We start from the raw sequence: 11,864 nt of genomic DNA, 5'->3' as shown, positions 1-11,864 counted from the left end.
TTGTAAGCAAGGGTCAATTTAGGTTATCCTGCGCAAACTCAGTGACAGGAAGAAGCACTCGATCGCTTTGCACGCTGGGAGTAAGCTGAAATCAGTCATGGCGTCCCGTGTCCTAGCGCAGTGTGTCCGCTCGCTTACCCGGCCTTCGGCGAGGCTTTCATCGGGTGGTGTTGCTGTGAGAGTGATTGCTGCCCCGGTCCTCGCGAACCACCGACCATACTCTTTTATTTCCAACTGCCAGCGAACGCGGTGGATTGAACAGACACGGGTAACTCTTGAATAACATTGAACTACTCGCCCCCCTGGCCTAGCGGTAGTGGATCGTACTGTGACCTACCTGCGTCTTTCATGAATAGCATGCTGAATCGCTATCACAGCGTTCATTACATACAACTTCAAATCTTTAGAAAAGGTTATGTCTTAAATATACTTGGCGCTATCTGCACATATTTTACATCAATGTCGTAGCCTTCTACGACTTGAGGACTGAGTATGCTTAGCTAAGCTAGCCAAGTCTGGTATAAGGCGTGACTGTGAGCGTGTTCTAACTGCATATATACATAACTTTGTTTATTTGCCAGATGATGTTTCAATGCATCTATTTAAAAAGCTGGTTTAAATTAAACATTTTAGCAGGAAGTCCCTATTTAGTCAGTAAATCGTCTATTTAGCTAACAACATTGTCGTCATGCAGTGTCAGACAGACTAACCGACTTGACCATTCATGATTCCGTCGTCAGATGACCCCTGCTGTAGTGGTATGGCTCTATGCAACTGAACCTCTCCACCTCCCTGTATCCCTTATTCTATTTTTCCTTAGATCTCGAGCAATGTGGGCGTATTGTGCCGACAGTATGGCGACCTGCCCCCTCTCACCCTGGAGACCATCAAAGACAGGGTCATGTACGTCCTAAAACTGTATGACAAGATCAACCCCGAGAAGGTAAAGTAGCTGCTCCAGCACCAGCAGCAATACGGGGTATACTATGGAACTGTCATGCTGGCTGGGCATGTGTTAGCTGCTGTGATAGTTGACTGAAGTAGCAAATAATCACTTGCATCACGTTGCACCAATACAAATCAAGCCACATAGCCTATATGTGATTGAAAATGGGGAATGTTAACTTAGCTAATTGGTAAGGCATTGTATAATGATCCTCTTGCCCATCTGCCATGTGTTTCAGCTCCAGGCATCATCCCACTTCATGAAGGACCTGGGGCTGGACAGCTTGGACCAGGTAGAGATCATCATGGCCATGGAGGATGAGTTTGGTGAGTGTTAACCAGCACATCAGCCCTTCTTCTTCCAAGCGCATGCCAAGTTTCATTTGTAAATGAAATATTAGGTGTCCTAAAAACATAATAAACTCAATAATAAGAGGTCATAGACAAATGACAATAGAGCATGCAATGAGATTGAGAATATTTATGTGGAAGAACTGCTTAGTGTTATAAAGGTATACCAAAGTACTGGGACATTTTACAAGTTTGCATTGCCTCTTGTAAGATGCCTGTGTGTGAGTTCCCTACACAAATGCATGAAACTACTCTCAAAAGGTGTCCTAGGATTAGAGACGAATCACTGTTTAACAAATATTTGTTATTTGCAGGATTTGAGATCCCTGATGCAGAGGCTGAGAAGCTGATGTCACCAGAGGATATTGTACATTACATTGCAGAAAAGAAGGATGTTTATGAATAGTATAAAACAAACCAATGACGGTGAGTGTCTGTCCGCTCTCACTGTATATGATACAAACCTGCATATGAACACAGGGTTAGAGCTGGTAAGGTTGTGTAATTCTCTGCCATGCATGGTAATTTCCCCCCCCCTCCTTTATCTTCTCTAGATAGAGGTGACCCAACATGACCTCACAGGAAGTAGTTGTGATGCAGATGGGCAGCAAATGTTCCAGTTCCTCAGCTAGTTCTCTTTCTCTCTCTGTGGCATCAGTGTCAGCTGCCTTGTCCTGTGTTTGTGTGTATTTAATAAAATGTCATTATTTGGGGAAAAAGACAGTTTGTCTCATAGCGCCATCTTGTGGGTGTGTATTTTCTCATTTAAGAACCTGTAAAGAGTATACCGTGCATTTTAGTATCAGATGCGAATAGGTCCAGTTCAATTTAAGGTATCTAGAATATGTACAAGGCAGGTATGATAAATAAATATATTTGCATGTACACTGCATCCATAATGGTAGATAGGTACAATAAACCTGCTAGAAGGCTACAATGTCATCCACTTCTCATTCCACAACCCGCAGTCATAGGGTTAAATCCCACAGAGGTGCATAATACAGGTGTTGTTGCATCAATAATGAAGTCCAAATCTTGCCCACACCCGGGTTCTCACACTGCTCCTCTTCTGAACGCAACGACCACCTCTAAACACAGCATCAGGTGTGTTCGACTTCATGCAGCGGCCTTGAAGCTGAGAACGCCATTGGCTGCTTCAAGTTAGCCGGGCTGCATGAAGTCGAACACACCTATTAACTTGCTCTGCCACTGAAGCTTCAGGGAGGTGGGTGGTATTTATACTGAGGAGTAAATCAAACCAGTTACTCTGTCACCTAACTGGAATAATACTGGCATACATTTACTTTGACAGCCTTATCACTTATTGGTTGGATGTCAACCATGTTTAATAGGTGCAGCTTGCAAAAAGTAGAATAGAAAATACAGAGGCTTCAGACAGGACGGGTGGATCACTGTTAGTCTTTTATTGAGGGTTGTACCCAAGTTATACAGCTTTGTAATCCGACAACAGGGTCAGAAGGTTACAAACAGTTATCAGTCTACAAGTACAACTAACAGAGGACCTACAAACTACTATTCTACACCTCATTACAGATTCTCTTAAGAGCACTAAAATCAAGAAAAAAAAAACCAAGCAACAAAGTGGGGGAAAAGGATCAAATAAAAACAAAATGACAGCATCAGAGGAGACATTCATTAGAATACACTGGAGTTGGTTTCTACCTTGTATCAGGCGACTTCGATTTCTCAATTATACCCATACTAATAAGGATTGTCCTTCAAAAAGTGCAGTTCCCCAAAGATAAAATCCTAAAATGACCCCAGGAAGACAATGAAAAGTACTTCCTGTTCATTTAAGTTGGTACGTAATTAGACATTGTTTACATTTTCTATACATACTTTTTAAACAGTCTCCCAGAAGCAATGTGCATATAGGTTACAAGTGAGCAATCTACTCATCCTTCCTCTTGTCTGATAGAATCTCTATACAAAAAGTTGTAGTTGAAAATTTGCAGATTCACTAGTCCCTTCTGTAATCATTCAGAGGGATGCTGTGAGAAGGACATTGCGAATCCTAATGCGCTTTCTGCTACAACTGGCCGATGACTTCTAGGTAATAAAGGTTTATTAGTTTCAACAATGGCACAACAAGGGTTTCAGAACTGACTGGGATCCTGTCTCGCCTGTGGTCTATTTGGGATAAGGGAAAGCAAACCCACATGGACATGGAAGCCTGGATTTGAACTCCACTGCATAGTCTCTCTGAGGCCCATCCCAAACCCTCCCTCCCTGACCCTCAACCCCCCCACCCCTTACCCCGAGTCTTTGTGCTGGTTAGACTAAAGCTTTTCAGGGTTTGTGTATACTAAATGTAAAATGACAAAGACAGCATAAACTCACAGTTTTTGTAAAGTCAAATTGCCTTAGCGCATTGTTGGACAGTAGGAACCATTATTTAATAGACATGGGTGTATATAGATATAGTATTTGCTCACAGGATAGCAAGTCAGAAAAAGGACAACATTTTTAAATACAAAAGTAGTATAGTATCACAGGCCAGGCCCCCAGCCCCCTCCTCTCTTCCCTATACCTGGCCTTCATACAGGCTGCTAGGCAGCGATGGGGATTGTACATTGCTCATGGTTTTAAGTTTTTATCTCAATTCCTCACAACATCCTTTTGCAAATGACATTTCAAGCATATACATTGTCCAGCTTCTACACACACAAATAAACCTCAATCCCTTTCCTCCCTTGCACCCTCCTCAATTTGGCATGACAGTGAGTTCAAAAATGAACACGCACAAGCACACACACTAACAGCGTCTGTGAGAGACCGGGTTGTCCAAAAACCCAGTAGCAGTATACAGACTGGACTACACTAATCAGGGAGAGACCATGAACAACCATGGGGAGGACAGCAGAACAGCAGAGAGGGGATGGATGAAAGGGGTGGATGCCTCAGAAGAGGCTGCTAGTCCCTTCTCTAGGAGCAGGGCAAGGAGGGCCCTGGACTCAGGGTTGGGGGGGGGTCAGTCTTTAGTTAAGTTTCTGACTGGGGGAGGGCAAACTGACCCCAGGTCTGTGCCACAGGACCAACTTCACCCTGGAGTCAATTGTATACTGATTCAGCTTCAGCCATCTTTCTCCCTCTCCCTGTCTGACAGACAGAGCACCCTGACCTCCTCCTAACCTCTTCACTCTTGTCAAGCTATAAATACACCAAGTGCAAATCCAAGGCTCCTCAGTTCAATTTGTCAATAAAGTTATTAGAAAAAACAACCTGGTTCCAATGTTCCACTTAATAACATTTGTTAAACAAAAGTGAGATATAAGCAAGATCTGGAATTAAGTAAACATATCTTTTTGATTGAATTATATTTGGTAGAGCAGTTACTTATATGGTTCAATACTGGCACACACCACTATCAAGTCAGGGTAATACTCAAGGGTTTTGTACTATGCTTTTAAGTCATTAAATACGGATAACTTAAAACACAACTAGCAAATTCTACTGAAAGAAAACTACTGGAGAGAACAGCTTTACACACAAAATAATAAAGAAAAGAAATTAAGGTCCATGGCTTCGCCTAATGCTGACATCTCTCGCTCTCTCTTTGAAGCTTTTCACAAATTGTGCATCATTGTAACTAAACAATCAATATTGTAAATAGTCGGTAAATCTATGTACATTATTCAAATGGGTGTATTTTCAACTACCACCGATGGATTACATTCACCCCTGCAGACCTTTCCTCCACCCACCCACACTATCCCTCCCCCTCCTCGTTGAGTCACCAGGAACGACCCACCCGACCCCTGCAGTGAAACAAACAAACACACGCGCACACACACACAGACAGACACACACACACCTGCCGGTGTGGAGCAGCCTAACACACATAGACGTATTCATTGTCAGGTCAGGAACTTCAGATCAGCACAAACCAAACAGTACACAATACAATCATATTCTAGTTGTAAACAGGTAAAAGCCACTTGACTTGTTGCATCTTCGGACACAATTAGAATCAAGGCAATGAAATGTGGACGACTTTTGCACTGTTAAAATATTATCATCACCAACAAAAACAAGATTATTTTTTTTCTTTCCTTTTTTTCCCCCAACACCATCTGTGGCAATGAGTAATTCGAAACAAGGTATATTTTCGCATTAATTAATTATTGAAACATTTAAAACATTTGACTTGTGACATGGACAGAAAAAGCCCCTCTGTAGGCCTTGTGAGTGGCTACAGTATGCATAGATTCAGCTTTTTCTTGGTTACAGTCTGACAGGACATTTCCACTGACAGTCAGTCACAAACGACTCTCACTGATCACACCAGTGGAGCGGAGAAAAGGAGAGGAGCGAGGGAGCATTCTGATTCTGCCACCCACCTCCAGCCCCACACCATCAGTAGAAGACAGCATAGTGGACAGCAGTGTGTCGAGCTTCTCCAGCTTAAAGCAGTTATTTGGCAGAGAAAAACTTACAGACCTATAAGTAGTTTTCAGTGCTAAAAGTTGGATTTTTCTTCCTACGAGGAGTATCTATCTACAAGGGGGGGAAAACTGGCTTGATTTCCTGAGAACCACTGCTGGTTATTTAGCAGACGAGAGGAATAGGTCAAACAACCAACGCCATGGCCAAAACACTGATCCGAATTCCCAGAGATACAAAGCATTGTCTTCATCCTCAACAAATTTTTTTGTGTTTTTTTTTTCAGTATTTATAATTTTTTTGTATAATTTTTTGAACAGCATTTTAAACTTTTTTTGTATATTTTTTTCCTTTTTTTTGTTTTAAAATGATGGAAGAATGAACACACGTTTCCCCTCCTAAGTCTTGTAAACAAGAGGTTGCAGTGTGGCACCTCCAAAACAACATTGAAAGCCTATTCTGAAAGTGCTGATCCCCCCCTGCCCACGGCTGGTGGGAGGGGCCTGCTTGTCCCCGCCCCCCATGGCTGATGGGAGGGGCCTACTAGTCCCCGCCCCCATGGCTGGTGGGAGGGGCTTGCTAGTCCCCGCCCCCATGGCTGGTGGGAGGGGCTTGCTAGTCCCAGCTGCGGCTACAGTTCTTTGCACTGCAGAGCTCACGTTCTTTAGTTTTAAAACACAAAATTGGTGCAATACTTTTAATGTCACTTTAATATCATCAGATAATCCTAAGTCAGCATTTTTTCTTTAATAACTATCTGTTGATCTTGATCTCCACGACACCGCGGTAAGGTAGGCGTGCCAAGGCAGAGAGGAGCGCGTGCACACACACACTCAGTCACACTAACACTCATTCAAGTACACACACACACACAGTAAGGACCTCCATGAGTAAACAGCTACACTGGAAAACTGGCTGCTCCCTCTATATTGCAGATTATATATACTGAGAAAAACCACATTCAGTGCAAAGTTAAAAAAGCTCAGACTCCAACATTGTCAGCAAACAAATGCAAAATAATAAAAATAAAAGAATTGGAATTCAAATAAACATGATGAATAAACATAAATGAGCTCGATTGAAGTTTTTTTTTTTCGGTCTGAAAGAGCACTAAGTGGAAGCGTATATCTATCCTTTCACATTATAGAATTGGCCTGCGTGATTCAAGTATTCCAACTGATATGTTTTTGGGCTAAAACAAAGTGGACATATGTGCAGAGAGAAACGTAACTTATTTTCCACAGGGGAAACCCCGCTGTATATCTGTAAGTGAGAAAGAGTCCAACTAGTGCCATTGCGTTTTTCTACATCTTTTTTTGTTTGTTTGTCTTTGAGTGAAACTTTCTCTTGATTATGATTCTCTTCTGACTCTGAGGGGTCCCCCTTGCTTGAGTGACAGGTGATTCACATGGAGTCCCCACCCCCTGTCAGGTGATCAACGGGGAGGAAGGAGCTGATTGGAGAGGGACTGCTGATCCTCCCACCCTCGCTGCCACCAGGATTCCCCCATAGGCTAGTGGAATAGTTAGGCCCACCCCAAAGGGAGGAGCTGTGGATGTCGCTGCTATTCCACTGGCTGGGCTCAGGCGCACGGCTTGAGAAAGGGTGTGACCCCTCCATGGCGCCGCCCATGCGGCTCTGTGAGGAGCCAATAGCCTGCCAGCCTGGGGATGCAGCAGCCAAAGACTGACCTTGTGCAAAGAAACGGTTGATTTCATCTTCACTTGCAAACTCAGCCAGAATAGTAGTGTTCCCTAAAACGCACCTGTGGACAAAGAGGGGGAGACAGTGAGAGGTGAGAAGGATAAGAAAAGGGGAATAGTTGACTGATTAAGGAGTGTTGAGTGTTATACAATTTGGTTTGTGAGAAAATCCATGGATATACTATGAAGATGATTGTCAGAGTGTGTGTGTGTGTGTACACACACACACACACACACACACACACACACACCCCTGCACATGGTTGGCTGGGGCTCATATCTATAGATATATAGAGATATAGATATATCTATCTATCTACATCTACCTATCTATCCATCTATCGGAGCCCCACCCACACACACGCGCAGCCCAGTATAAACACTCACATATGCAGACTTTTCTGCGCCTTGGCAGCCTCCTCCTTGGAGCTGTAGCAGACGACAGCGTTGCCGTGGGGCAGGTTGAGGTGGAATGTGATCAGAGGACCGTGCTGCATACACAGGGTCCTCAGGGTGGAGCCATCAATCTGGGGGGGAGATGGGGGAAGAGATGGGGGCACGTGTCAAACAGGACGGCTGGAGCTGTCAAGTCATGGGATGACGGGCGGTGTGACACAGACAGGGAGGAGCTACCTGAGGTGTGAGATTCTTGAGAACGAGCCAATTAGTTCTCCCTGAGCTGCTGCTGTCCCCCCAACTGGACCCTGAGGGAGAGGAGAGCCAGGTTACTCACCACGGGAGCAACGGCTGCAACACTCGCACACACACATACATTCACCCCCCACACACATTCTCTCCCCCCCCCCCCCCGACACACATTCACCCCACACACATTCACCCCCCCCACACACGCACACATTCACCCCCCCCACATTCACCCCCCTCTTACCGGGGGTGTATCTGGAGTCGGAGCCCCAGCCAGCCATGCGCAGGGGGGCGTTGTCCCATGAGGAGGGCTTCTGTCCGGTCAGGCCGGGAGGAGGCCGGGAGGGGGCAGACAGACCCTTGTGGGGCAGAGGGACCTTCCACAGCTCATGGGCCAGCGAGGAGTTGGACACAGAACCTCCGGGAGACCACTTGGACTCATTGTTTCTGGCTGGAGAGGGGGAAGACCAGGCAGAGAGATGGGAGACAGAAGGAGGCAGTGGAGTAGGGTAAGGGAGAGAGGGGCGAGAGGGGAGAGAGAGCGAGGGGGCGAGAAAGAGAGGGAGAGAAATGAGTCCCACGATCTAACCCATGTGCTACCTGCACCCATCCCCCCCTCCCCCCCACCCCCGAAGCTCCCGCGCTCAGAGGCCCATGGAGGGGAACATACCTGAAGTGCTTTGTGCTGTACTGGTGAGGGAACCGCTGTGGCTGGAGGCACGAATGGATGACCAGGCACTGTTAGAAGGCATCGTGGTGTTCAGTGATGAGGATGGCCCTGGGAAAAACACACACGCACACACACAGGGTCAGCTAGAACGTCAATAAATAAATATACATGGATGTGTGAATGTGTGAATATCACTTTACGATACACATTACATGAGACATTTCGGTGACGTGTGCGTGTGTGTCTAACCATTGTTCCTGTCCCTGAGGTGGTCGACGTCGCGGACGGTGTTGATGGAGAGGTTGTTGATGACGCTGCCGGGGGTCACGAAGGGGTCAGTCTCAGGGTCAATGTTGGGGTAACCTTTCCAGGGCTCGCCAGGACGGAACTCTGGGAACACACCAGACGAGGGGTCGTTAGGGCGTGTCCCTGCGTAACGGTGTGTGCATGTGTCTGTTAATGAGGAACGGATGACAAAACGTGTGCGCGTGTGTGTACCTGGGGGCCAGGTGACATTGGTGTTTCCGTGAGGGGATTTGGCACGGGGTGGCCAGCCGTCGCCCACTGAGCCCATTGATTGGCCGGGAGGGCTGAGGGGGGAAGGGCCAGTAGACAGGAAGTCATACGGACCAAAGGGAGAGTCCTCCAGACGCAGCCCAGACGACATAGCACCTGGAGGCGGAGACAGACGCGCGTCACACACAATGCCCAGCACGCATATGCACTTGCATATGAAAAGCCCAGCTCCTTAGACTGACCAGGTTTGCTGTTCTGGTCCAGAGGAGAGTTGACAGACATGTCCATGGCTGTCCACTTCTTCAGACGGGACTGAGGCTCCTTGTACCCCACACCGCCCATGTCCATGTTTACATTCATGTTAGAGTTCGAGCCTGGAAGAGCAAGAAAAGGGGGAGAGGACGATGAATAAAGTCGGATGGCGTTTCCCGGCGGTACGTCTTTGAATCCAACAACGGGGACGTCCAGCTTAGACACGAGACTCGACAGCCCAGGAAGAACACAATTTCCCACCGGGCAACAGTGGACGCCTACCTAAAGGGAAGTTGGAGAAGGAGTTCATGGAGCCCGGGTCCTTCTGTAGCTCTGGGAGGTTCTGGGGGATGTAGTTGTCCATGTAGAGCTTGAGGGGCTGGTGGGAGAGGGGGGCCTGTTTCAGCAGGGAGGGGTCGAGGTGCCTCGGGGGCTGCATCATCGACTGACGACTCTGCGAGGGGGGAGAGGGAGGGGTTAGAGGGGAAACGGAGGGCCTTAATACCGACGATCCTCCATGAGAGAGAGAGAGAGAGACACAGGGGAGTGGGGAAGAGAGGGCCTGGTACCTGGTCCTGCTGACGTCCCACAGGCATGGGCCTCTGGCTCTGGGCTTTCTGCTGCTGCTGCTGCTGCTGCTGCTGGAGGAGGAGGCGCTGGAGAGGGAGAGATGGGCACAAAGAGAAGGAAGGAAGGGAGAGACAGAGAGACAGAGAGAGAGAGGAGGGACACAGGGTGAAAGACGGGGTCAGTGTCCAGTCTCTGGCATCGCGAGAAGGCCTCAACAAAAACCATGAGACGTCAAAAGGAAGCCAACCTGTAACTGCTGGATCTGGTTGAGCTGAGACAGCTGGTTCAACTGGGACAGTTGGTTGAGAACAGCCACCTGCTGTGGCCCAAACAGGGGGTTCAGGCCGTTACTGTTGGGGTACTTCAAAAGAGATGGAGGGACCTAGACAGAGGGGGAAGGGGAAAATAAAATAATTATATGGAAACAACGGAGGGCATTCGATGTGTTCAATCAAACAGCATAGGCAATGCCAGTGGGTTCTGTGTGCGAGTGTCCTACCTGAGAGGGCAGGATCGGTGGAGGCACTTGGTTGCGGAGGTTGGGCTGGGCTGAGTTGAGGGACTGGGCTGGGGGCTGGGGGCCGTTTCGGCCTTGTGCTGCAGTACTGCCACTGAACATGGGGTTTACATTCTGGAAACACAGCACAGACACACACGTTAATGTCAAATTTACAGACCTCTGGTCCGGTCTGTGAAAGAAAGCTACAAAAGAAAAATACATCTGCTGCCGCTTAGGAGCACACACACACACACACACACACACACACACGAGATAGCAGTGTTTCACAGCCACTCACCTGCCTACCGGCCCCAGAGCTAGAGTGAGCCTGCACGGAGCCGTGACAGGGGATTGGCTGAGCAGTGTTGGTAGGGGAAAAGCTCATGCTTTGATTGGAGGAGAGCTCGTCGGAAGCGGAGCTATCATAAGCAGCGGGGGACAGGGAGAGCTGCGGAGGCAAAGCCAGGCCGGACGGCAAGCACAGAGGGACAGGAGGCACAGCGGCAGCCAGAAGAACAGACAAGGCAGGAGGAGGAAAAGATGGCCGGACAGGGAGGTAGGAAGAGAGGGATGAAAGGAAGAGCAGTATTAAAGTAAAGCAGCAGGGAAAAGCGGCAGCTCGACGCAGTAAAGCCAAACCCCTGTGCTAAGGCAGGGCACTTCAAGTATAATAGGGAGTCAGGTGGCTGAGCGGTTAGGGAATCGGGCTAGTCATCTGAAGGTTGCCAGTTCAATTCCCGGCCGTGCCTAAATGACGTTGCGTCCTTGGGCAAGGCACTTCACCCTACCTGCCTCGGGGAAATGTCCCTGTACTTACTGGAAGTCGCTCTGGATAAGATTGTCTGCTAAATGACTAAATGTAATGTAATAACTGTCTAGCGGCGCAACGATAACCAATTACTAAACGGGCAAACCCATGGCTCTGACATACTGCTCGTCACGCAATTAAAACAATGCCCATTCCCTTCAGCGTGACGACGCTCAGTAGCCTGCATCATGCGGTACACTCTGCCACCACTTGGGGGCAACGCAGAGCCAGAAACCATCCCCCACCCACCCACAGCCGTGCTGCAGCAGGAACACCAACATGGCCGCGTACCTTGTCGTAGTAGGGGCTGCGCTCCATGGACGCCTCCTTGTGGATCTGGTGGCGAGAGCCGGGGGTCTTGCCGATCACGCCGTTGTACTCGCCCATGCTTCCATCCATGCGCTTGTCTGACATCATCCCTGGGGAGGAGCACACAACGCACGCCGTATTACAGCCAGACACAGCCCGCTTATTCTGCTCTGGTGTTTTGGTTCAGTGGCT

General features: G+C 47.9%; 2 protein-coding genes across 9 annotated transcripts in view; one reads left to right on the top strand and one right to left on the bottom strand.

The window, feature by feature from the left end:
• Positions 1-54: 54 nt before the first annotated feature.
• Positions 55-2,019, top strand: ndufab1b (NADH:ubiquinone oxidoreductase subunit AB1b). The gene is made up of 5 exons (XM_084677542.1): positions 55-268; positions 821-943; positions 1,185-1,272; positions 1,611-1,722; positions 1,851-2,019. Exons 1-4 carry the CDS (start codon positions 98-100, stop codon positions 1,700-1,702), a joined length of 474 nt encoding a protein of 157 aa, XP_084533668.1. The 5' UTR covers positions 55-97; the 3' UTR covers positions 1,703-1,722; positions 1,851-2,019.
• Positions 2,020-2,698: 679 nt separating this feature from the next.
• Positions 2,699-11,864, bottom strand: part of LOC146253197 (trinucleotide repeat-containing gene 6A protein-like) — a 34,263-nt gene continuing 25,097 nt past the window's right edge. For 7 of the 8 annotated variants that reach the window (XM_084677066.1, XM_084677070.1, XM_084677065.1 and 4 more), the window contains 13 exons: positions 11,655-11,782; positions 10,556-10,687; positions 10,304-10,438; positions 10,056-10,142; positions 9,769-9,940; positions 9,477-9,608; positions 9,217-9,390; positions 8,968-9,108; positions 8,719-8,826; positions 8,293-8,499; positions 8,037-8,107; positions 7,791-7,930; positions 2,699-7,465 (listed from right to left, as the gene is read on the bottom strand). In XM_084677066.1, coding sequence (XP_084533192.1) covers positions 7,105-7,465; positions 7,791-7,930; positions 8,037-8,107; positions 8,293-8,499; positions 8,719-8,826; positions 8,968-9,108; positions 9,217-9,390; positions 9,477-9,608; positions 9,769-9,940; positions 10,056-10,142; positions 10,304-10,438; positions 10,556-10,687; positions 11,655-11,782 — 1,988 coding nt within the window. In that variant the 3' untranslated portion in view covers positions 2,699-7,104. Of the gene's footprint in view, positions 7,466-7,790; positions 7,931-8,036; positions 8,108-8,292; positions 8,500-8,718; positions 8,827-8,967; positions 9,109-9,216; positions 9,391-9,476; positions 9,609-9,768; positions 9,941-10,055; positions 10,143-10,303; positions 10,439-10,555; positions 10,688-10,853; positions 11,004-11,654; positions 11,783-11,864 lie in introns of all 8 variants that reach the window. The other variant, XM_084677073.1, reaches the window with a different exon arrangement.

Source organism: Hypomesus nipponensis, chromosome 17, assembly GCF_054491055.1.
Source record: "Hypomesus nipponensis isolate SF chromosome 17, ASM5449105v1, whole genome shotgun sequence".
In the NCBI taxonomy this organism is placed as follows: Eukaryota; Metazoa; Chordata; class Actinopteri; order Osmeriformes; family Osmeridae; genus Hypomesus; species Hypomesus nipponensis.
This window is presented reverse-complemented; position numbering and strand designations above follow the sequence as displayed.